At 42.4% G+C, this 26,339-nt stretch overlaps 1 protein-coding gene across 1 annotated transcript in view; it reads left to right on the top strand.

Moving 5' to 3' along the window:
- LOC116672501 (microtubule-associated protein 4) overlaps positions 1-26,339 on the top strand; it is a 148,415-nt gene that overhangs the window by 69,722 nt on the left and 52,354 nt on the right. Inside the window, exons 4-6 of the mRNA XM_032504386.1 lie at positions 1,907-2,020; positions 14,036-14,224; positions 16,915-18,267. Of these exons, the coding sequence (XP_032360277.1) occupies positions 1,907-2,020; positions 14,036-14,224; positions 16,915-18,267 (1,656 nt within the window). The remainder of the gene's footprint in view (positions 1-1,906; positions 2,021-14,035; positions 14,225-16,914; positions 18,268-26,339) is intronic.

Genomic DNA, 26,339 nt, shown 5'->3' with positions numbered 1-26,339 from the left:
TACTACGTCACACACAGTCATATACTACATCACAAACAGCCATATACTACATCACACACAGTCATATACTACATCACAGACGGCCATATACTACATCACACACACTCATATACTACATCACACACAGTCATATACTACATCACACACAGTCATATACTAATGTAGATTTATATAATTTATTTTATTTTTAATTTACTTGTATTTAGCTCTTTGTTAAAATGAAAACTAAATAAAGACATTGTTGAAACATAACTTATCCTTTTAAATACCACTACTAGTAGTCATCTACTTTGACTCTCTAGTTGTTGTTGTTTTTTTATATAATAGGGTTGGTAGTTTTGCCTAAGAGATATTTTCTTTGAGTGATGCGTACTTACCAGACAGCTACCAGCTTTGAGGTTATGTATTTATGTAACCCCCCCCCCCCCAATTCAAAAACACCCTCCGGTCACAGCTTTAGATAAGACTGGGATTTACCCGAGGCCAACCAGAGTGGCACAGTAAGGGGTACAAATGCAGTAGTGGGAGAGAAATGAGAGGTTTTCATACCAGTGCCCCTGACTGCCCTTTCCAAGCTGCTTAATCTGATTTCAGCACCTTGGACAGCGGCGCAGCGCAGCGGGGGAAACATCCGCCTGTTTCATGCCACATTTTTGCTTCAAGGATTTAACTAAGAGCAGAAGACACTCAGTGCATTTAGGTGCACTCGTGTTGGCCACCTTAGCCTTGTGTTAACTCTACTGTGACCTTATGTGTGTTTCCTAAGCAGAGAGACTCAAAGAGAGGCAGACAGACACAAATACCAGACCATAAGGACAAGTGCTAGTGTTTTTGAATCAGTCAGTGTCCCTGCCGACGGAGGGTTTTCTGCGCCCTGTCGAGACAGACAATGCACACCCCACCATGGCCCCTGTGTGCGTCCGATATATGGAAGCGTTTGTGACTTTGGGTGGCGTCCTGTCTGTTCGCCTCACTGTCACCCTCTGTGAACGCTGCTGGGAGAGGGATGCCATGGGTTCCACCCTCAGTTCTCTCTTCTGCCTTCCCCTCCCTCTCTCCTTCCCCCGTTACAATCCATTTTTTTTCTTTTCCTCCCTTAAACTGCTCTCTTATTTCCCTTTTCCATTGTTGTCTTTTTCCCGGACTCATTCTTTGAATCCTCTTTCCTGTTTTTCTCTCCTTCCTTGCTGTCTTTCTATTCAACCCTTCATCTTCCTCTCTTACCCTCCACCTTCCTTTCCCTCGCGGCATGTTTTCTTCTTCTTCTCCTCCTTCCATTTTTACCTTCAACTCCTAAAACAGCTACACCAAATCTGCTATTCTGGGTTCTGGCCTATGCGGTCCAATCAGGACCCCTGGTTGTAGACTGGGAGTTGAAGGGTGGCTACTGCAGAGGAGCGAGAGAAGGCTTGGGCTATGGGAAGTTGAGGAGTGCAAGGGGAGGTGCTAGCTGGCAGGGCCCGGGACCTGAACCAGACAGACAGTGAAACGTCACACCAAACCCAGACTCCCCGACGGTGATCGCATTCTTGTTTGTGTGTGTGGTGTGTGTATGTCTTTGTGTGGAGATTGCATGTGTGTGTGACTGGGGGTTCAACGTGTTAGTAGCTCAGAGCCAGCTGAGGCTGCAGAGGAGACAGACAGAGACAGAGGCACTGAGCAGCACATAGAAAATCCCTTAATGTTGAGTTGTATGGGACTGGGATATCTTCTTTTGGGAGGAAACTTGGCAGGTGAGACAGAGTCCACTATGTAGAAATGTTTTGTAAATGCCTGTGTATGAGTCATTTTGGATTTGTGCTCAGCGGAGTGTGATAGCCTCGTCTCATTAAATTACAGTTGTACAGTAGCGTATCCTCAGAGAAGAGGGGGAACTGATGTCCGATGATCCGTGTTGTCACTGCAGGTTGTATGCTGACGGCGGGGGGGCAGACGTCACTGTTGCGCCCCGAGCCACAGGGAGAGGTGCGGAGACGCTCACTTGACCAGCAGCAGGCCTTGGCTACAGACATCATATCAGGTACATAAGTCCAAAGTGAAACGTCCAAATTTAAAATTGAGGAATAAACAAATTAGAAAAGTCTGAAAAAAACTATTTTGTCCATGGATAGTGAAAGCACCAGGTTACTTGTGGTGTTTTTATTTCCTAACATTTTTAAATTCCACTTCCTTTCAAAAATGTGCTTTTCTTGTGTTAATGTTCCCTAAAATGTCCATTCTGACTATACTGACATGTATGTGTGCAAAGTTTGTTACTACAGAGGTCATTCCTCTACTACGGGGGGGGGGGGAGATCAGTGCAGAAAATTGAGATTCAAACGTACCCTGGGCAAGCTTAAGTCTGGGTCTGACTGACGCCGAGTTCAGACAGGATGCCAAAACTTTAGCTGCAGACTAAGGAAAGCTCGCCAAGTGGGGCGTCCTCCATCTGCGCCACCCAACAGAGCCGCTTGTCTCCCTGAGACGGCCGTCTGCGGGGCGTGGCGAGAACGCCATCCCGCCGCCATCTGTCTGGATCCAGCATGTGGCTCAAAGACGTAGGCTATGGCTGAATCAGTCTAATGTTTCTAGCCATCCTGATGTTAACCAGATACTAGAATATAGTCACTGAATGAGTCTCAGCTGCCTGGTTGGTGTTGTTGTCGGGATGAATCGAACCCTGGAGCGTTTCAGCCCTTTGTGTGGTCCCTTTGGGCAGGTGTGAACATTGCATTCGCACTTGGGTGCGGACCGAGTATAAACAAACTGTGGTAAGCTTCAGTAGGATTCATTTTGTGGTGAGATTGTCATCCGACCCAACTACAAGGTGTACTCCAAGTTTGAGCTAAACGGCTCCTGTAGTAAGGTGTGTCTGCGACGCGGCACAGCATGCACACTGTAGCAGCTTCCTGTCGCATCTCCCTGGTCACACTAGCCCCCGCTGAAGTTTGAAAACGGTAGGCCCGCGCTTTAGAGAATGTAGGACCTAAGTGCAGAGATCATAAGCAGAATAGGATTAGGGTTGAATATTTAACCCTTGTATTATCTTCACTTTCAGGACCTTCTTGTATCCCTCGGGTCAAATTGACCCGTAACTTATTTGGGGTTTTAAAAAGTAAAACATTTTTACTTCATAATCTATTAACAAATATTGTCTTTATCTCAATTTCAAACAATTGAGATACCATTTATGTTTAGGGAATGAAATCAGTCTCTACTAGCACACAATTAAAAATGGAAGTGGGATTCGTTTTTGGTCATAAAGTTATAATTCATGTTAAAAATCCACTATGTGATCATTATTATGGTCATAGCCAGAATATTTTTTTCTGAATTAAGTCAGGAAGACATGTTTATCACAGAAAATAAGGTACAGCCATTGATTTTCAGGTAGAAAAAAATGTACTGTGTCCATTTTTCTTCTTGTAAAAATTTGAAATGGGTCAATATGACCCAAATACCGTACAAGGGTTAATAAAGAAAATCTTTACAACAAAAAGTGTCCAGCAAAAAACAGCAGGTAAAGAAATCCAGGACTTAAGTAAAAGACAAAACAGGAATCACTGGAACCAGAAAGATAGAGACAAAACTGGAAGACCGACCTCATAGATCCTCCAAACAGAAATAATGACCTGACACAGGACAGAGGGACACACAGAGACTAGATACAAGAGGTGTAACAAGGGACAGGGGATACAACATGGAAACACATCAGGGCGGGGCAGAACAATCAAACAGGCAGTAAAACACAAGACCGGAAGTAAAACAAGACAAGACAAGACAGAAAAACAAGACTACCAAAATAAAACAGGAAACAGAGCATACACAATCAAAACCCAGATAGGCACAGGCCGAGCAGAGCGAAGTCTCGCCGAGCAGACGCAGTCACTTCACTCGGGAAGCAATGTCTGGAAATGATTTACTGTCTGGAAAATGATTTACTGTCTGGAAAATGATTTACCAGCTCGACCGTATTAAAACATATGCACTTGTCCAGGACACAGGACCTTCTTCCTGTATTTCCTTTGTTGCTCCCAGATACATCTGACCTATAAGCAGAGTGAACGTTCTTGTGTGGTTTGTAGTGATGCATTTTGGTTAGCTTGGATATTTTACCGTGTGAAAATAAACTGAACCAAGCAGAAAACCCTACAAATTAACAAACACATCAACTGATGTAGACCAGAGCAAGCAAACTATAGGTGGGAAATGCCCTCTGCATAGCGCGAGTAGCGGGGGTGGGCGAGGCCAGATCCAGAATTTCTCTATGAGGGTCATAAGTTCATCCTCCCTTTCAAATTATACGCTTAAAATGGCTTAACCCTTGTGTTGTGTTCCCGTCAAAACTGAAAATCAACACTTTTGTTGATGCTTTTTATCTAACTTTTATCTAACTGTTATTTGTTCCTATTTTTGACACTTTTTTTTTTTTCAACACTACTTAACTATTTTTTTCCCATTCATACAGGGATAGTAGTATACAGCTGTTGTAACATAATAAAACATACGACCCACTGGTATCGGATCAGTACCCTGTATCAATTTAATTTATAGTGGACTTTTCCAACATTAAGTTGACAGGTGCTTCACACACCTGAAAAGTTTTAGATGGCAATAGTCATACATTAATCTTCCATAATTGGCCATCCTTTTCACCACTAAAACTAAGTGATAGCACTAGCTTGCATCAATAGCACCAGTTTGAATTAGAATGCTGAGTGGTATTAACAGTGGCTTCACATTTTTGCTTTTAACTGAGCTGGCAATGCAAATGTTTTCTTCTCCATCTCCAAGTGCCATTACAGAAACAGGGTGTAACACCATCCATCATGGTGCTTTTTTGTTGAAACACCTGTTGCTCATCTAATGCCTTTATATATATACGGACTTATTGGACTATGGCTTTCTTGCTTTTAAAATACATTTTCTAAGGTTTTGACATAATCAAGCACAACATACTGCCAAAAGAAAGCTGTTGTTTTAAACTGTACAATAACGTACCATGTATATTTAGAAAATATCTCTCTTTGTCGCAGTCTGAGGTATACTGTATGTTGAACTATTATGTATTTGGAGGAAGTGGAGAGTCAGAGTACTTGTTTGATACACCATTAAACAGTTTCAGTCTTCTGATGAAAATATATAATATATTAGTTTTAGTCACAAAATAGTCTTTACATTTGTTTTTCGACACTGACAACAGTCTACATATAGTTACGTCAGTGACTTTCCCTAGAAAATAAGGTTGTCAATACAAAACTGAATACAGCCAGACACTTACATGACATTATCTTAATATCACTACAAATACTTAAATACTCAAATACTGTTCACTGTCCGGGTTTAGCTTGAGGTGAGCAGTTATTAACCCTGCCTAACATGCAAAAATAGTATTTGCATTAGTTAATATAGTTTGACAGTCTACAGTAATCCTGTCCTCATTCTACCAATAGCATATAAACTGAACTCCAAAGATCTCCAACTTGAAGTGACACATTAATACTGTTACATGTTAATGTTACATTAACATAAGGCTTGTATTTGTGATTTGTCCCAGCTGTTGTGTTGCCATGTTTGCATTGTGTTATAATTAGTGGAATTGCCGATGACTTAGTTTATAAATTGATAATTTTTGTCATCGCAAAAACAAGTAGCTAGCTAAAATTACTGAGGGTTTCCCCTGTCATTATAAGGCTTAGGCACAGCAACCAAGCCATTTTGGGCACCACCCAAATTATTATTAATGTGAGCATGAAAAAATAACTAAATTACTTTTCTCAGATATAATGATTGCAGTTGGTCGCCAGTGAATTTCTTTAGCAAGTTTGTCTTTTTGAGTGTTATTTCTTTATTATCTTTATTATCTTTCCCAGTGTTTTAGACATAAATGACTGTGGATGTGTCCGTGGGCCTGGGCTGTAATGATACTGGATGGTTGCTATCTGGCTGGGGGCTGACTGTGGATGTGTCTTAGGGCCGGGGCTGTACTGATACTGGATGGTTGCTAGCTGGCTGGGGGCTGACTGTGGATGTGTCTCAGGGCCTGGGCTGTACTGATAGTGGATGGTTGCTAGCTGGCTGGGGGCTGACTGTGGATGTATCCGGGCCTGGGCTGTAATGACAGTGGATGGTTGCTAGCTGGCTGGGGGCTGACTGTGGATGTGTCCATGGGCTTGGGCTGTAATGATAGTGGATGGTTGCTAGCTGTCTGGGGGCGGCCTGTGGATGTTTCTGTGGGCTGGGGTTGTAATGTTAGTGGATGGTTGAAAGAACTGAGAGTAGCAGCGGACCTGCAGGTTTCTGGGAGTTTATTCCAGACATGAGGAGCATAGAAACTGAAAGCTGCTTCACCCTGTTTAGTTCTGACTCTGGGGACAGAAAGTAGACCTGTCACAGATGACCTGAGAGGTCTGGGTGGTTCATAGTGTATTAGCAGATCAGAAATGTATTTTGGACCTAAAACCGTTAAGTGATTTATAAACTAGCAAGAGTACTGTAATGGGAAAATTACATGTAACCAATGATTTTCGTTTTAAATTTATTCATAATATATCTTAAATGCCTCTCAGAGTATTTGGTTCCTGTATCTGTCCTCAGTGTGATCTCTTTGTAGGAGACAACTGGATATGTTATGACTTTGCATTTTCCCACCAAGGATAGATGACGTGGAGCCTGACAGAAACAGTTGCCTAGAACGGTGTTATCATAGCAGGTCCCAGGTCGAGACCAGAGCCTATCCAAGAGACAAGATGTCCTTTTTTAGCTAAGATAGAATGACCGGTCAAGACACTTGGACACACGAGGGACAGATTCAGAAATACGTAAGAGCCCAACTGTCTGCCTGAGGTCCACTGATTGTTATGTTTGAGATTAAACTGGTTTCCAAACAAGGGTTGGTTTCCTTGGGGCACTGCATATAAGAAGTGTATTACTGATTGTATTTACCAGAATTGGGTGTCACTCTGTTACTCTGTTTCATTGTGAACTGCCATTCTCGTCATTTTGTTGATTGTTCTCTCGAGAAAATAATTAAACTCTTTCACCGAATATCCAAACTTTAATCCAGTCTGCAGCCTGTCTTTATTTTGTTTCAACAAGGTCTCTTCTTCATTTTACAAATTCCCCCTCGCTGAACAGAAACTTCCACAACAGTACTTGAAATCAATCTTTGAGACACAGGAAGCCAGTGTAAAGACTTCAGAACTGAGTGATGTGATCCAGTCTCTTGGTCTTAGTGAGGACTCGAGCAGCAGCGTTCTGAATCAGCTGCAGCTGTCTGATGGATTTTTTACATCCATCAGACAGTTACAGTAGTCAAGTCTACTGAAGATGAAAGCATGGACAAGTTTTTCCAAATCCTGTTGACACATAAGTCCTTTAACCCTTGATATATTCTTAAGGTGATAGTAGGCTGACTTTGTAATTGTCTTAATGTGGCTGTTAAAGTTCAGGTCTGAGTCCATGACTACACCCAGATTTCTGGCTTTGTCTGTTTATTTAACATTGTTGTTTGAAGCTGAGCGCAGACTTTTAATCGTTCCTCTTTTGCTCCAAAAACAACCACCTCAGTTTTTCCTTCATTTAATTCAGAAAGTTCTGGCACATCCAGCCGTTAATTTGTTCGATGCACTAGTCAGTTTTTGTATTGGACTATAGTCCCCTGGCGATAAGGTTATGTAAATTTGTGTGTCGTCCAGCATAACTATGGTAATTATTTTGTTGTTCTCCATAATCTGGCCAGTGGAGCATGTAGATGTTAAACAGAAGAGGCCCCAGAATAGAGCCTTGGGGAACTCCACACGTCATATTTGTATGCTCAGATGTATAATTACCTATTGACACAAAGTAATCCCTATCTGTAAGCAGGATTCAACCAGTTTAGTACTGAGCCAAAAAGTCCTACCCAGTTTTCCAATCGGTTTAGTAATATGTCGTGGTCGACCGTGTCAAATGCAGCACTGAGATCAAGTAATACTAAGATTGAAATTTTGCCACTATCTGTGTTAAGGTGGATGTCATTAAAGACTTTGACAAGAGCCGTCTCAGTGCTGTGGTGTGGTTGGAAACCCGACTGAAAGGTATCAAAATTGTTGTTTAGTGACAGGAAATGGCTAAGTTGTAGAAAAAACGCTTTTTCAATGATTTTACTTAAAAACGGAAGGTTTGATATCGGCCTATAGTTGCTCATTATTGATGTGTCTAGATTGTTCTTTTTTAATAGAGGCTTGATGACTGCAGTTTTCCTGTGGAAAGATACCTGAAAGAAGAGACGTGTTCACAATCTGTAGAAGATCAGAAGCCAAACAAGTCGAAACATTTTTGAAACCCCGTTGGTAGAATATCAAGGCAACAGGAGGAGGATTTCAGATGTTGTATAATGTCCTCCAGGTTTTTATGGTTGATTATATGAATTCTGTCATATTGGAACTAGTTTTGCTTGAACACTGTGACAACACATATCCTGTACTTGATATGGAGGCACGACGTTTGTCTAATCTTCTGAATTTTGTCTTTGAAGAAGGATGCAAAGCCATTGCAGGCCTTGGTAGATAAAAATTCAGATGCTACTGGCACTGGAGGGTTGTTAACCTATTGACAGTGGTAAACAAAGCACGTGAATTATTATTGTTTCTAGAGATAATATCAGAGAAAAAAGGACCGCCTTGCATCCTCAGTTCCAAATTATAAAAGCGAAGTCTCTCTTTATAGGTGTTTAATGGACCAGGATTTGTTTTTCGCCACCTTCGTCAGCTTTCCTACACTCTCTTTTTTCTGTTCTCACCAGTAGGACATTTCTCCATGGAGATCTTTCTTACAGAGACAACTTTGACCTTAGTGGGAGCAATGGCATCAATAAAATTTGTAATTTTACAGTTAAAATTGTCTACAAGCTCAGTGACTGAGAGCCCAGAGAGGGTTGGAGTGGAGGAGAAAAGCTGAATAGATGTTTCATTGGTGTTTTCAGTGATATACCGTTTTCTGATTATCTTTGTTTGGACACTTTTGGGCACAGAGATAGTGCCGTTAAAGAAAACACAGGAATGATCAGACAGAGCAACGTCAGTCACCAAAACCTTGGAAATGTTCAGACCCTCGGAGACGATCAAGTCCAGACTGTGCCCCTTATTGTGAGTGGGCTCTGTCACATGCTGAGTCAGTCCATAGTTCTCAAAAACACAACACAGTTCTTTGGTCCCCCTGTCCTGGGGGTTGTCAACATGAATGTTAAAATCACCCGCAATGATTACACAATCAAAGTTAATACAGATTATAGACAGCAGTTCAGTGAAGTCATCAATGAAGGTTGCACAATATTTAGGTGGCCTGTAGATATTTAGAAACATCGCTTGAGGGGAAGACCTTAGCTGAAGAGCCACATATTCAAAAGAAACAAAATTTCCATAACATATTTGCGTACAATGGAATGAGTCATTAAACAAAATGGCGACTCCACCTCCTTTCTTATTCACTCTATTTTCGCTCATAAAACTGAAGTTAGGGGGAGCTGACTCAATGAGAACAGCAGCGCTGTTATTATGGTCTAACCAGGTTTCAGTTAAAAACATAAAATCTAGATTGTGCTTAATAATAAAATCATTGATTAAAAATGATTTTCCTGCCAAAGACCTGACGTTTAGTAAGGCTAGTGTTAGTGTGTTTTCAATTTTTGGGACAGGCTATAGCTGACGAGGAATGGATGCTAAATTTGCTAAGTTTGCAGTTAAGTGCTCGTTCGCCGTTCTTTTCCTATTACCTATCACAACATAAATTGAGGAAGAGTTGAATCCACAGGGCCCGGGCTTGTCTTGAAAAGAGTCATTAGTATCACTAGTCCTGCAGCCAAGGCCCGGCACATTTCAGTTAGTGCTTGCTAGATTGCTAGATTTTGCACACAAGCGTCCTTATCAGTCTGGGGGGAAGGAGTTTTCTGACATCCAGGTAGTGGTGCTTGGCGTTTTACTTTTGCCCGGGGTTGAGCCATGGGGGTAGGAAGGGGTGTATAATTGATGGGGGAAAGGGAAAGGGAGTGTGGAGACATCAGTAGTGCCTCATAGGGTTTCGAGGTTGGTAAAGGGGTTTGAGGGGTGCGGGACGGGTGAAGAAGGGAGTGGAGGTTTCGTGTCTCTGCTCTGTGGTCTCCCATGGTCAAATCTTTGCACAGGTGGGGGCTGTGCTGGATCACTGCCGCACTTTGTTGTGTCTTCCTTTTGTTTTGATTCGTCTTGTCTTGTGTCCTTGGCAGAGGGAGCAGATGTGTAGCGCAGAAAGTAAAGCAGATTAGAGGTGAACAGCTTTACTCCTGGGTTGTTAAGGGAAAGTCTATCTGCTTTAAAAAGATGTCTGCGCTCCCAGAAAATGTTTAAATTGTCAATGAACTGCAGAGAATGGACGGTACATTCAGTTGAAAGCCATTTGTTTAGTGCCAACAGTCGGCTGAATCTCTAATCTCCTCTTCTGACTGGCGGTATAGGGCCACTGATAAACACATCTGCGTTGAGGGGGCTGACTGTGTCCAGCAGTTCCATAAAGTCCAGTTTCTGCAATTCAGACTGTTGCTTTACAACATCATGTGACCCTATATGCAGTACAATGTTCTTCACAGTTGGGTGTGCTGCCACGATAGCTGGGATTTTTTGGGTCAAGTCAGACACCGTGTCTTTGGGAAAACAGAGTATTTTGGTGTTTTTACTGTTTTTTAAATCTTTTACAGCAGAGTCACCCACAATCAGGGTTTGAGGCCCAGTTGTTAGCTTTTTACTTTTTGAATTGCACTCAGTCCTTACCCTGCTGTGTGGCGATGAGACGCAGTCCCGGTCATCAGATGTCTGTCCAGCGTCCTGCAGTAGAGGAGCAAATCTGTTATCCAGTTGCACATCAGGTTGTTGGGGGGGCATTTTTTTGCTTATTTTTCCTTTTGCAGCTGTCCACGGCTGTGTCCTACTAGGTACAGGGGTTGAAGAGGCGCTCTGCCCGGATGATAATGCAGGCCAGCCGGTCATATCACAAATCTCAGGGCGCTGTGCCCTGCCCGTTAGTCGTCCTCCCATTTCCCAGGAAAATGATTTAGTCTTAGGCTTCGCACCAGATGAGTTCCAGGGAGGACCGCCACTTGATGATGTATTACCAGTTCCACCCTCCTGTTTCTTTGTAGTCTTGTTAGTGCTAATTAGCCGTGTGTTAGCATGCTTTTGTCCATAGTTATGGGTCCATGGTAAAGTGGTGTCATTTCCACAAGATCCGTTAACTTCCACGTTCACTTCTAGTTGGTGAACCTTGGTTTCCAGAAGTGCAATCTTCTGAAGGAGTTTGTAGTAGTCTTCCACGGAGAAAGGAGGCATCTTGCTGCTAATTAGCTTTAGCTACAATCACTGTAGGACAGGCTTGAGCTATTGGTAGGCCACACTCACACAGAATAATGTTAAAATATGGCAATAGCCTACTATGTCTTCAAAAAATGTATAGTCCAGTGTTTTTTAAGTGTCCAAGAGCCGCTGCTCATAGTTTCTCTCAGAGGAAAAGCAAGATTATCAGCAAAAATATGCAAGCAGAGGCAGGAGCAAGCAGCAAAGCGTCTGCACTGTAAGAAGCAGGAAGCAGTATCAGGCGTGTGCTAGACAGACAGGCGTGTGCTAGCTAGCTAGCTAAATTACCATTAGATTAGTCGTCTATCTATACAGTTAATGTTACTGATGAGTTAGTGGGTTAGCCCAGAGTTGTTAACCGTGGTCAAAACAATAATACTAAAAATAACTGAGCGTGTTGAACGATGTCTTAATCTCATGTTACCCATCAAGAATTATACATTGTCATACATACAACTGTCCATTACTGTTACCATTACCATTATTTTAATGTCTCATTCCAATGAGTTAATGAACTACTGAAACGATTTTGGAAATGTTATTTTATGATACAAAAGAATCTTTGGTGTTGGATCTATCGTTATTGAAATCAATCAATATCAATAAATATGGTCTCTGTTGTATAACTGTGATGCAAAGTGGGATGTAGTCAATGACAAAACGATGCCATGTGGCAGCAAAAAAGTTGTATTACGTTTAAAAAACAAAAAAAAATCAAGGTTTCTTTCGCATCGTGGGTCAAAAATTCACTCAGAGGGACATTCGCTCTGCTCACTGGCTTTTATTTCATGTTCCACGAACTCGCTCTGAATTTGGAAAAACTGCTTTTAACTTCAGTGCCCCTGACTCCTGGAACAAATTACACTTGTGCCTTGGACAATTTAAATCTGGTTTACACCTGCAAACTTCTACTTGTACTTGCTTCACGTAATTTAATTTCTTTTGCATCTGTTCCCATTGTTGTAATTTAGTCATCAAATCATTTTTCCAATTCAGAAAGTTTTATTGTCTTTCAATCTTTCTTAGGATGGTGGATTCTTTTCAATTCAATTCAATTCAATTTTATTTATAGTATCAATTCATAACAAGAATTATCTCAAGACACTTTACAGATAGACCACACTCCGGAATTTACAAGGACCCAACAGTTCTAGTAGTCTCCTCCAGAGCAAGCAACAGTGCGACAGTGGCGAGGAAAAACTTCCTTTTAGGCAGAAACCTCGGTCAGACCCAGGCTCTTGGTAGGCGGTGTCTGACGGGCCGGTTGGGGTTAGAATGAAGAGTGGCAATAACAAAAATAGAAAAAATTAGTAGTTTGTAGCAGTTCTTTGTGGTAGTTCATGGCATAGCAGGACGCTGTGCAGCATTACAAGGCACAGCAGGACGTAGCAGGACGTAGCAGGACGTAGCAGGACGTAGCAGGGCACCACAGTGTAGCAGTTGAACATGGCATCACAGAACGTGTAGCGGAACCATGGCATAGCTGCTACCCTGATTTCGGAGCCTCTCTGATCCAAGGGAAACATGCTGGGGAAAAAAGAACATAAGGACTCCGGGGAATGACTCCCCAGAAATAGGTTAGTAACAAGCATTTCTGGGACATGGATGCACATAAATGAAAGATGGAAAAATAGAGGAGAGAGGAGCTCAGTGTATCAAAATAAGTCCCCAGCTGTCTAAAACTATTACACAAAACCAGAGAGACGAGGTAAAGAGAGCTCCAGCCCGGTCGGGCTAGAACTCTCCCCAACCGGATCGGGCTGTATGCCAAGTCTCCCTTTGGTTCTATTATATTCTTGATTATATGTTAGATAAATCTAAAAACTATGTGACTAGCTACTACTCCCTAACAATATTCGATCTATGCCCTAACTATGTATCAAAATAAGTCCCCAGCTGTCTAAAACTTACAACAAAACCAAGAGAGACGGGGTAAAGAGAGCTCCAGCCCGGCCGGGCCAGAACTCTCCCCAACCGATCGGGCTGTATGCCAGTCTCCCTTTAGTTATATTATATGATAGATAAATCTGAAAACAATGTGACTAACTACTACTCCCTAACAATATTCGATTCTATGCCCTAACTATAAGCTTTATCAAAAAGGAAAGTCTTAAGCCTACTTTTAAATGTGGAGACACATGTGTCTGCCTCCCGGACCCAAACTGGAACCTGGTTCCACGGGAGAGGAGCTTGATAGCTGACGCTCTGGCTCCTGTTCTATTTTTAGAGACTCTAGGACCACCAGTAACCCTGCATTCTGTTATTTAGTTGTTGTCTTTGTAATTTGACGCAATGACATTGCAAGTGTGGTCCGTCCCTCAATGATCTTTCGAGGATAAATAACGGTCGAACAAGAAAAACGTGTAAAATATATTCTGCAAACCACTTTCTGCTTTAAATTAGCAGTTTTCTCAAAAGTCATACAAGATCTACAATTGCTGTGTAAACACATGAACACTTACAATAAACTCCTGGGCTATCACTGGCTACCAGGAACAAGATAGGTTCCCTGTGGGTTGGATAGACTATTACATAATGTCTTTGGGCTACCCTTCGTCACATGGCAAGATACGTTCCATTAAAAGACATCAGCGGACCACTTTGCATTATTTGTGGTGTATATTTAACATCCGTAGCATCTGTGCTAAGAGACACTGACCTCATATATCTGTGTGTCTGCCTTTTATTGTCAGGTTTGTCCCAGCCTGGTGGGAGGGGGGTCAATGTGGAGTTTGGGTCTGCACCCCACTCAGCAGAGAAGATTCCAAGTATAGCAGAACCCCCCCATCCCACACCCCCAGTGGGTTCAGAAGCCCCTAAAGAGCACAGCCCCATGCTGCCTGAACCCCAGACTCCTCGCAGCCCTCTGGATCCGTCATCAGGTAAAACAATAAAAATAAACTCATGTACCAAAGTGTTAATTGCTAGACGTCTGTAATAGTTGATACTCACTGCTAATTGTTATTTAAAGAACTGTAATATGATCAACTTCTTTAGCCTTGTTTGCACTTTACCGTCCTCGAATCATGAGGTGGTACGTTGTTCATTCCTGCATTCTTACAGCGGGGGTAACTCAAAAAGGATTACTGTATAGTGTAATTTGTGATTTGTTCCACAGAGGGGTGCAGTACACAGAGCTGCTGTCGGTCTTTCTTTCCTATAGCGTCCTTCCAACACACACTCCAGCTCAAGGTCAATGCACATCTGATGCTGACATCTATAGGGTCTGCCCAAGGCTTCTAGACATGTATTCTGTGTTGTGTGTGTGTGTGTGTTGTGGTGTGTGTGTGTGTGTGTGTGTGTGTGTGTGTGTTTGTGTGTGTGTGTGTGTGTGTGTGTGTGTGGTGTGTGTGCGCGTGCGTGCATGCGTGCGTGCGAGCGCGCGTGTGCATATCTATCCTACAGAGAAAAGGTGTCTGTATCGCTCAAGGTCCAGTCTCTCTTGACCACCACCCCTCGCCTCACCCCCCCACAGGGCTGTTCTCCAGTTAAATCTGATCCTAGAGAGTGCGGGGTTGTAGTTGTCACCATTCCGTTGCTTGTGTCAGCTAGCAGGCCGTGCCACCCTCCCATGTGGGCAGAGGAACGATGCAAAGAGCACCACAGCAGCTGAGCACTGCTACACAGCAGGTCGTAGAACCCCCTGTGTCTCTGTACAAAATAAGAGCAGGGGGAGGCATATCAAAGGGGTGATGTCTCCATTTGTTAAATACACACCAAATAACCATGAAATGTGCAAAAATGTCCAAAAGTACCGAGCCGCTACTCTTCTAAGACCCCAAAACTGGAGATTTATGGGTGTAAGGAAATTGTTGTTGTCGTCAAATAGCCAGCTTGTACTTATTAGTAGAAATCCTAGACTAAAAGGAACAATTACAAACCTGAATCACATGCACTGACGCTCAATTTTAGCTATGTCTATTTAAAGGACAGTTTCCGTGGAAACTAATCTTCACAATTTTCAGCTTAATTGGCCATTAGCGGAGACTGGCCAAGCAGTCTCAGAAACAGCCAGTTTTATTCTGGTCAAATTTGCACGCACGCACCACACCATCTTTCACATCAGTAACCCACTATTGTCACAGCCACACACACATACAGTGTTGGCAGCCTGGCAACTTGATTGGTTGAAGGACTGTCCGATTGCGCCCAGAGGCATTTGAGCGGCGTTGATTAGTGACGCCCCCTTTGGAAATGGGCTGTGAATAAACCGTCCCCAGCTATTTCTTTTTACTATTTCTTAACTACTAACTTGATTCAACACCCCAAGTACAAGCCTTTATTCCAGTGTGTGATAGCATTTGATCAAAGCATCATATGAGAATAGAAGGATTTTAGCCACATCTCATTCTGAGTCATTGTAATGCATAAATGCACTACCTTTGAAACTATAGAGTAACTACTGCATATGCACATACAGCGAGATGTCTTTTTGTTCATGTTTCCCAATGCCTAATTAGGTTGCAGGACTCAACATTTAAGTCATTCTGATCCATTTGGCTGATGTTTATTTCTGACTCTCCCAATTACTGCCCATTCAGTATAGAGAGGAGAGTACTTTTAGGGGTTTGTTAAGATGAAATATGGCCCTCCAGAGAGTAAAGGTACTGTATGGGGCCTGACAGCTGCTCCACTTTAGCTCTTCTGTATGTGTGTATAACTGAAGACTAGAAACAAACTGGGCCAAAGTAGACAAACAACCTTCAGTGGGTAATTTTCCCTTTACTCTACCTGAGCTTTATTATACAATGTCCCCAAACCAGGTTGTTTTAGTTACAGCCCAGTTGCCTGTAATTGACCTTCTTTCTAAGGGACCAATAAGCAGTTTTTGTACTTTGTCCAGGTACGTGTACATTGGAACACTGTGCACTACGTGTCTGCAAATAAATCCCCAGTCAGACCTGACTCTCGCTCTGTGTTTTGATTTCAAACAGAGTTCTTTTGCTGCCTTCTAGTTTCAGTGTGAGCATGCACTCTACCTCCCCTGAGGCTGCAGTGAGTCAGCCACCCAAAAGTACCACTTTTCGATTTCGTTTGAACACAAACCATTATTAAGTGTTCTGTGAGTGTATGTGTATTCTCATTCCTTCAAGCATTCTTTCTCTCGTTGCCATGGAAGAAAGTTTTAAGCCTTGAAATCCAGCATGTGGTAAAAATGTATTAGGTTGATTTTAAAGATCAAGAAAATACACACATTTGCTTGTTTGACTAAATGGTGACAGGTTAATGAAAGATAAAAAGCACTACTACAGTTCATATACAAAGGGATTTCCGGAACACCATTGAATTCATCCAGATGCTTCAATGTTGTGTCTGATGCATTTTGGGATTCTCTCAACCTTCTCACCAGCTCAGCGAATAAAAATTAGCTATAATAGCACTATAATTTAAAAAAATATATTTAGCAGTAAATATGTGTACATGATCTTCTTTGTTCTATTTTTTTGCCTCTTTGTCAGATACATGGTGAAGTTATTTTTTGTTTTGCGTTTTACTAAGGGAACCAATTCAACCAATATGCACATACCCATCTCCCCCAACTTTAAACTCTCCCCTCTTCACCCACAACAAGGTGCCTTAGGCGACTGCTGGCCAGACGAGGCTGGCTGCCTACCGACAGACCTCCCTTTCAGCCCCAGTGTCTCCACCGTGATCAGTCGCCATGCAGGCCATCTCCCAGTCAACCCCGACAACCCACCTGACAGCTGGCCTAGCCGCGAGAGCCCTGCCTATGCTGGGGGCGACGAAAGGGAGGGAGAAGGCTCAGAGCGAAAACAGAAGAAGAAGAAGAAAAGGCGTCAGAAAGATGAGGGATCTTACGAACACCTGGAAAGCAGGGGTCACCCTGAGGTCCAAACACGGGGAGAGAACACTGCGTCAACAGAGGAGTTCTACAACAGGATTGGCCCAAGGCGGGATAGAGGAGATGGTGGCTGGGAAGACAATCTCGGGAAGAACGGAGGCAGGGGAAAGAAGGGCAAGAGCAGGAAGAAGCTTCCAGAGGAGTGGGGATTCACGGCAGAATCATTTGTCCCTTCGGCCGCGGTGACCTCTCAAATCACAGAGGAGGTGATGATGGATCTAGGGAGTTCTGGTCAGGCAAGCCTGGAAGCGTCGTTTGGAGACATGGACACCTGGAAAAATGAGGTTTACCCAGAAGAAGGCCTGGTCCCTTCCCCCCTGTCTCAGGACCTATTCTCCTCAACAGATACCTCCATCAACCCACTGGTCCTGAACAGCGAGCTGAAAGCCACCGCGGCTCCGTTCACTATGCCCTCCACCACCAACACTACAACACTTGGCTCCCTTCCCATGGCTCCTTGCCCTGTTGATCTCTTTGACTTCCTGATGGATACTGAACATGCTAGCTTAGGCAACAGCAGCCAGGCCTTCTCACCTGGTGGTGACATGGTTGACAGCGGCAAGTTTGACAACACCAGTTCCCCTCAAGAGTCTTGTGTGCAAGGCCTGTCTGAGGGAGACACCTCTGCTTTCAGCCCCGCCCAGCCAAGCCCAGGCCTCTCCCCAAAAGGCGAAGTGATAGCCTCGGCCCCGCCTCTGTCCCCTTCGGATGCTTCATGGATTCTGAACGAGTCCAACATGAGCAGCAACAGTGAGCTATTTCAGTTCAGTGACACTACAGGTCATCCTTTAACCTTAGGGCTGTCCTTCGACACACCAAGCCCCGCCCCTCTCCGCTCCCCTAAAACCACAGCGCAGGAATTCCAGCCCAAAGAGCACAAAGATGCCACATTGGGCCAGAAGCCACCCAAGAAGTCTCGTTCTTCATCTTCCTCCTCCTCTGTAAAGAGTCCCACCTCCCCAGGATCTGGTCTTAACCCTACAGCTAAGCCCTTCTTCCCTAGCTTTGCTGATCCCATTGAAGAACCAGCCGCGGTCCCTCCAGTTACCCCCATCATCGAAGGTTGGTTGCTGTCAGCCCTGGACAAAATACAAGTTAATTATAGAGTAACAAAATATTATGGACAAATGCTTTATTGCCATGCATGTCTTTCAGATATCTGAACGTGATTCCCAATGCTTTTTTGGGCAGGATTGATTGCTTGGGTGTCTTTACTGTACTCATTATAAAGTAAGGCTGCTCTCACACCAAATCAGGCGTAGCCACGAAAACACCAGCACCCCCCATTCATTTTAATGTGGGTAGTGCATTGAGGCTAAGGCAGTGAGGATCACAAGGGATGCTTAAAACAGAATCAACCTTTTTTGAGAAATACAATACATAATAAAAATACAAAAATTGTATATACAAAATACAAAAACTGTGGTGGTTAAACTACCAGCAATCAGACCAAACACAAATGGGTGGAAAACACAAATGGAGACCCAAATGGCCCATTTAAGTGATACTGCACAACTGTGCTAACAGCAGCAACGTATGATTTGGTGGGAATGCAGCCTGAGATCTTGCATGGAAACATTTATCTAAAATCTTGACTTGGGCTTTTTGGCTTGGTCCAATTTGGACTTGTTCTAAATGAGTAATGCATGGATTCCACTGAGGCTGTGGATTGGCTTGACTTTAATCTGTGAGTATCTTAATTCCCAATGATGTTGTGATGTTCTCATAATTAACAGAGTTGCTGTTTACGGGTGTGCTACTACTAACCAATCACGGAGTCTTTCCCCTTAGCAACACCACTTCACAAAAAATGACAACACCAACCTCTTTCTCTCTTCTGTCCAGGTGTATGTGTTAACACTGTAATCACTGTTTCCTTGCATCCAGGGGTTAGGTGTCACTCTCTTCTCTCTCTTGTCTCCAATTAACATTGTTTTCTTTACTAGCGGCCTGTTTCTTTACAACTTATCCTAGAAAAGAAAGTTGCAGGAAAAGGCTTTGCTGGTGTCATGTTAACTCTGTCTCTGTTGTTATGCATCAACAGCGCACATCCTGGTGTGTCTCCTGAGCGTGTTACTAAAAAAACATTTGATATATACAAAAGATATGAAATGGTAATTGTTGTTTTTGTCGATTTTTACCTTCCATGTTCTGTGATGGCTGTTCCCTTGGCTGCTCCTCCACCGTAGGTGAGTCCTACTTTAATTCCTCTTGTAGCTTTGTTGTGTTTTTTCATGCTTCAGTATTGAGACTAGTCGCTGTGATGATTACAGAATGAATAACAGAAGACGCAGACAGCTTTAAACAGAAATGAGATGCCAACGAAGTGGATACACTCAAAACGAGAGCTTGCTTCCCATTGGTAGCATTAAGTCAAAACATATTCAATGTAGGCATTGGACTCCGACAAAGTTGCCCTCTGCCACTTCTGTTTATGAATTTGTAAGTTAGGATATCAAGGCGCAGCGGACGTCTGGATAGCAGATCTCTACTATCTGCAGATGATGCTGGCTTTATCGAGCCATAACCCACGATGTCTACAAAAGTAGGTTACTCTACTTCTGTTAGTATGTTGATGCAGAGTTCCAGAAGAATCATTTACTTGTTTTTCCTTTCAACACCTCCTGTCTCTGCCTCCCATTGAAGGCTGTATTGAGGACTGATCAAGCCTTCAGCTTGAGTGTTGAACCTGGCTGTTAAACACATTTGATCAATTGCTTCCACAAGATGGAAGGGCTTGCATTAGTGTTTTTTTGCCATTTTCAAGTCACATACAATAGGTAAAAATTGTATTTCAGCTTTGTGGATTAACATCTCCTATCAGTGCATCTTTGTACATGACAACAGTTAATGTCCTTTATCAGATTTAATATTCACTATTGCATTGCCCGTTTAAAACGTGTCTGTTTGGAACAGGCTGATTACTTGGCCTGCGGTACTGCTGCTTGCAGCTTTTTCCAGAAACCGTACCCCAAAATAATGAACATAAGACCCCCAAAATCAGTTCATTTGCGACTCAGTTGTATACTACTGACTAGTGACTGTGCATTTCTCCTTCAGGCGAAAACATTGTACTTAAAATATGATGTAGTATTATTTTTTTTGACTCTCCAGCATTATATTAAATTTGAAAACTCCCCCTTGAACAGATGTTAAGTAAAGTACATTGTGCTGATAATGCGCTCTTTCACTCGTCGCTTTATGGAAACATTTGACTGCAGGACTTGTACTGTGCAGTATTAATAGTTTTATCCTACTATTAATAGTTCATAGATTCAGATTTGATCTGATACATCATCATTATCTGATGAAAACACAGCCGCCAACTTACACTTTAGCCGTTCAACTGACTTTAGCAGTTTAGACACCTAAGACACCTAACTATCCTGCCGTAATACAGACATAGAACTAATGACAGATATTTGCCTTCATAAAGGATACGCGGCTGTGTATAATTAAAACATTCACGTATGATTCGATTATTTACTTCTTAATCAACTTTACCCCTGGTTAAATAATTATTATTGAAGCTTTGCAGTTACTCAGCGGAGGTAGCCTTGCTCAGTAGTACTGTAGAGCAGTTGCCTACCAGGTTGTTGGTTCGATCCCTGGCCCTGCAGTCCCATGTAGAAGTGTCCTTGGGCAAGAAACTGAACCCTGAGTTGCCCCTGATGCTTTGCCTTCAGAGTGTATATGTGTGTGAGTGTTTATCTGATGAGCAGGGGGCACCTTGTACGGCAGCCTCGGCCACACTGTATGAATGTGTGTGAATGGTGAATGGTTCCTGTACTATGTAAAAGCGCTTTGAGTAGTTGTTAAGCCTAATAAAGCTCTTTATAAGAACAGTCCATTTACATTTCTGGATGTGGATAGGGTTTGCGTTGAGCGCCAGGGGAGAGAGGTCTGGGGATGAGTGGCAGCAGTGAGTTGATTGAATAATTATACTGGAACCTGGGATGTCTGGCACACACCAGAGACAAAGGTTGTTTGATTTACAGTTGAAATGTTTGCCAATCTGTGTCTTCAGTTTTGGAGCAGCCGGACCACGTGCGCCAGAAAAGCCAGGCGACCAGAGGCGTACGCTGAAACTGTGTATTTATGTGCGTGTGTCAGCAGACATGAGAACAAAAAGTGCCTTTCTATGACAAACTTACTTGATTTGCAAAAGTGTTTCTATAGGATATCCGCTCGTGTTCGTTAACTCCAGGGAAACGAAGAAGCATCCTCGCTCAGAAACACACACGGTGTAATACAAAATAGTTGCCATAAGTATCCTGCTGTAAAAGGCTTGCCACTGATGTAAGTGGCCGTACTTTAAGTTAGGCTTTTATTATGAAGGGTAGAAACTAAAGAAAGTGAAACTAGCATTATGTGCTGCTGTTGTCTAATGGGAGTTAATAAAAGTGAGTTGGACATCATGGTGTACCCTTCTTTAGATGACAGAGCCTCTGAGTTTTTGTTTTATTACCTTAGCTACAGCAGTTTACACACATAAGCTCAGATGGCTAACTAGGCTTGTTTACATTATTAGATTTCTTTCTCTGACTCTGGTAACATTTGTACAACAGTGTGCTGCGCCTTTCTGCTGTGTGTGGCGTATTTCGCGCATGTATCGTACAAGAGCGTGTTGCACATGTGCATGGTCCCGCGGGTTGGATAACCGTTAAGACGTAGTAAGTGGCTCACAGAGAGTCCTGCCTTTAGAGTACGATGATGTGCACCAACCGCGCTGGGTGGGCACTTGTGTAAATCTGTGTACATTTGAGAGAGAAGGAGCAAGACAAAGTGCTGAGTGCAGCTGGCTCTGTCTTCCCTCTGTGTAATGAGACCTTTTGTCAGTGTCCAGGGGTGGGTCTTTGTCACCAAGAGTGCTATTTAAGCCTTGTGCAAAACATAAGAAGGCATGTGGAGCACAGTAAAGAGCAATACTGTGGAGGGTTATAAACTGGGGAGCGCGGTACAGTAAAGACGAGGGAGGTAAATTGCAATAACAATTCTAAAGCAATAATACTTTGGTACTTTAGAGAGAAACCGGGTTGGATATGAGAGGTGTAGGGGGAAAACAATATTGTTCATGTAACACAGATAGAGAGTGATGTGTGAGATAGATGTGTGAGACTTGTAGGGTTGATAAGTGAATATATAGAGTTGAAAACAATGCTGGAATGGATAAGGATCCTGTCTAATCCCTTCTTGTAAGGGCAGAGCGATGTACAGGAGTAAAAATGAATTGAAGAAGCGATGGAGAAGGATTGGAGAACAGTGTCATCTTTAGGGAGGGTAGTATTTAAAACATGGATAAAAAAGAGGGAGGTTCAGAGAAGTATCAAAACGTGATAATAAAAAACTTGATAGCAAAAGAAATGTGCACAAAGGGGAGAGAATATCCAACCACTGCACAGTGGGGGAGATCCTCTTTATCCACCACACCTGTTGCTTTAACAATAGAAAGAGCCCGCAAGCAGATATGGAATTGTGTTTTTTTTTTTAATCTAGAAAACCGAAATGCTGTGCCTAGTTTTTGGTCTACCTTATTTATTTCATATGATGCTATTGATAGACAACCCCGGGTCCTGCTGACAGCACACGGCAACCATCTGCACATCTTTGAACTGCATGTATGCACCACCCACGCATGTTCAAACATAAATAATTTACATATGAATAATGCACAGCCACTGTGTATTGACCATGACTTCCAGAGGAATATGGTCTATGGATTCTGTTGGCTAAAATGACATAAAATAGACTTAAATCTGGAACTAATTAATATATATATTTTATATTAGATGGTAATTAAATGATTATGTTTTGTTTGTTTTTTTAAACAGCGAATAGACAACGTTAGCAAGCAACTAGCTGGTGAACACAATGGAGCATTTAGCAGCTAAAGAGCCAGATGTACAGTATATCTCATAAGTTGGTGGAGACCAAAACAGAGCTAAAAAGAATATTGGACTTATATTTGTCAGGTGCCTACAGTACCAAAAGAATGCTAATTATGCCTTGTTTTACTAACACATAGACCATAACTTCTTTAGGAGGTCATATTAAAGGTTCAAAGTAATATATTTACTGTATTTAATAACAAAGGACCACAATATGTTATCAGCTATTAAGGAAAAATGCTAAGTTGAAATACTATCTTCTCTGTCAACAATGCTAAAGCCAGAGTTTTGTCATTTGAAATTTCAATTCCGTGGCGGAATGTGTTTTTATTTTGGCGCCCGGGTTGCCAGACATGAAACGCAAACACGCCAGAACACCAGGCGGCAGCGATCGTAGCAGCAACCTAACAAACTGGAATAAAAGAAATAGATTCATTCTACCCAACCTATTAAACCTTAACAGTTGCATGACCGGCGATGTGGTGAAACACAGGTAAATATTGGAGATGTATTTACAAGATGGAGACAGCGTGGAGCCCAAAAGGCTGCCGCGTTGGCTAATTTCCTCCTAGGTAAACTTCATTCATTTCTATCACGGTTAACGTAGTAGTGAAGGGCATTTTCAGTCATTTCAACATTCATGTGCTCGTATTAAATTATATAGAGTACTCAAGTTAGTTGCTCGCAAAAAATTGAGTCACAGCTGGTGAAGTGAGCCCAACTAGTGCTAACACATGCTAACTGATAACGTTACCGGGGACCCGTCAAGCGGGCCGAACCTGTCAACAACCACCGTGACAGACAACAGAAACCACTTAGACTTCTCTTAGACTTTATTTATTTACTTTATTAATCCTTTTGGGATGACTCCCGCAAGGAAATTGAAATTTCAGCACAGATACAGTGTTTTTATTGTTAAAGATAACAATAATAACAGTAATAATAATAATAATAATAACAGTAAAAACCTTTGGCTATAAAAAGACATTTACCATAAATAATCAGTCAGGTGTCAGTATCAAGTCAAGTGTTCAAGTGTCCAGGTATTTATGTCCAGGTGTGGATGTGGATACAGCTTCAAGGTTATGATATGTTGGACAGTAAAACGATTCCCATTTTGGCAATAACCCATAATGTGTAAAACAGTGTACATACAAGCTGTATAACAGCTGTATATATAGTCTGGAAAGTAGTCGTCCCCCCCCCCGTACCAAAATCCGTGGGAGAAGGCTCTCTCCTGTATTTTGACTTTGGACTGCAGAAACCATTTTAAACGGTAGTATTACATATTGGATCTTTAATATTATGTTATTGTTTTGGTTACAATTTTTTTCCTCTGTCCCAAAGTGGTTTCTTTCGGCCTTCTGTTTGGATTCTGATTCCCTTTCCTAATATGGTTCTTTCTACTCAAAACCTCCTAATTTTAATAAAAAAGTAACCAACACGAACAGGGCAACAACCTCTCTCTTCTCTGCCAGCCACAACACTACTCCTTCTGTCCCAGACAGAGCTTTCTCACACACACACACACACACACACACACACACACACACACACACACACACACACACACACACACACACACACGTGCCAACCAGTGTGTAAAGACCAGAAATATACCACCGTGTTGGTCCAGTCCCCCTGCACAGACACATAGAAGTACCCAACTGAGTCCTCCAACTATTTGAGGACAAAGACTAATCCTCAAAAGGCAGACAGGCGTGAATATACTTTATCAGCGGTCTGTTTTTACCACATAGTGCTTTTCGCTGTTGTTTAGGTTCCTTTCATTGGGGAGCAGGCTGTTAGATGGTAGCCCAGAAGGGACATTTGTACAGTATGGCCCCATCCCTGAGATGAGGGGTGAGCTAATGCCTTTTGACGTCTCTGGGGGAAGTGTTGGGATCTTTCCTCGTTGGCGCCACTGTAAGAGCCAACAGCTAACAATAGGACGAGATCGTGAGTCACTCTGGGTTATTTTATTCAGAAGATGTAGCATGCTCCAGTCCCAGATTTACACCCATAGAGAGATGGCTCCAGGCCAGCAGTGTGGGTTATGAATGTTGAGATTGACATTTTTCAAAGGCAGCTTGCTCAGCTCAGTCAGTGGAAACTTCGTTGAGTTGGGAGTTTGTCTTCTGCATTGTTAAAAAGAGCTCTAATTGTGCAGCACATATCATCATGTGGATTTTGTGAGATGTATAGAGAGGATGTAGGCTATTTTAGTATTTTTGGTAAAAATGGTTTTCACTACTATATGCCCAGGAAGCATATTAGTAACATTAACTCCTTAAAGGTTCTTTGCTATTAAATGAAAATTAATTTGGGTTCACACACTCCACACTAGGGTTGGCCGGTAACACGGTATAGCAACAGGATCAGTTTCAATACCGTCATAAAAAAAAAAATAGCAAGTCTTTGCATCGGGTGACCTGGTCTGGAAGAAGAACAGGAATTCTGCAGTTTTGCAGCATTTGGGGTTCCTCCCTAACGAGAAGGGAGCGGTGTTACAGTATCAGGGTTTGGTTTTCATTGTCTGAACGCTGGAGGCACAAGCCAACAGTTTGGTGACGCCGTCTGAGCCTTTAATTAGTCACGGTAATACTGTGGTAAAATATGGAGGAGGTTTGATGCCCAACTCTACTCCACACCCACCTCAAATGAAAAAGGCACATTTTTTTATTTAACATGATATAAATATCATCATCCACCTGTAGTTTACATCTATCAATATACATCTCTATTAGACCAGAGGAGGTATTATTCTTCCCAGTTGGGATATTATACCTAAGGTCAGGCTTTTTCAAATGGAACAATTCACATCACATAAAGATAAAAGTGAGACAGTTGCTACCAGCTTCAAGCTTCAGCAGTAAGTTATTTTTCCAATAATAACCCCCTTTTTAACTTCTAGGAATCAATTGCAAATCCGGCTAGTTAAAGCACCAACCTATATATTATTGATGTTTAGCAAATTAGCCATCAACAGCTTTGTGATTGTTTTTTACACCCTTTCTCAGACTTCACAAAAGTTCTTTCAGAACCAAGAAGCACTTTATAAAACAGTGTTGACAGGCTGGATACCATTCCCCATCACTACAATGGCTACAATGGCTTTCTCCCCAGAAGTTTGATTCCTCCAAACTTGTGCAAAACAGGACTTGAAAAACTTGGCTGGCTAAATACCAAAGAAACTTTTCCTCTGTAAAAAGTTGACCTGATTTCCGATTTAGTAGAGCAGCTTAA

Source organism: Etheostoma spectabile, chromosome 22 (assembly GCF_008692095.1).
Source record: "Etheostoma spectabile isolate EspeVRDwgs_2016 chromosome 22, UIUC_Espe_1.0, whole genome shotgun sequence".
In the NCBI taxonomy this organism is placed as follows: Eukaryota; Metazoa; Chordata; class Actinopteri; order Perciformes; family Percidae; genus Etheostoma; species Etheostoma spectabile.
This window is presented reverse-complemented; position numbering and strand designations above follow the sequence as displayed.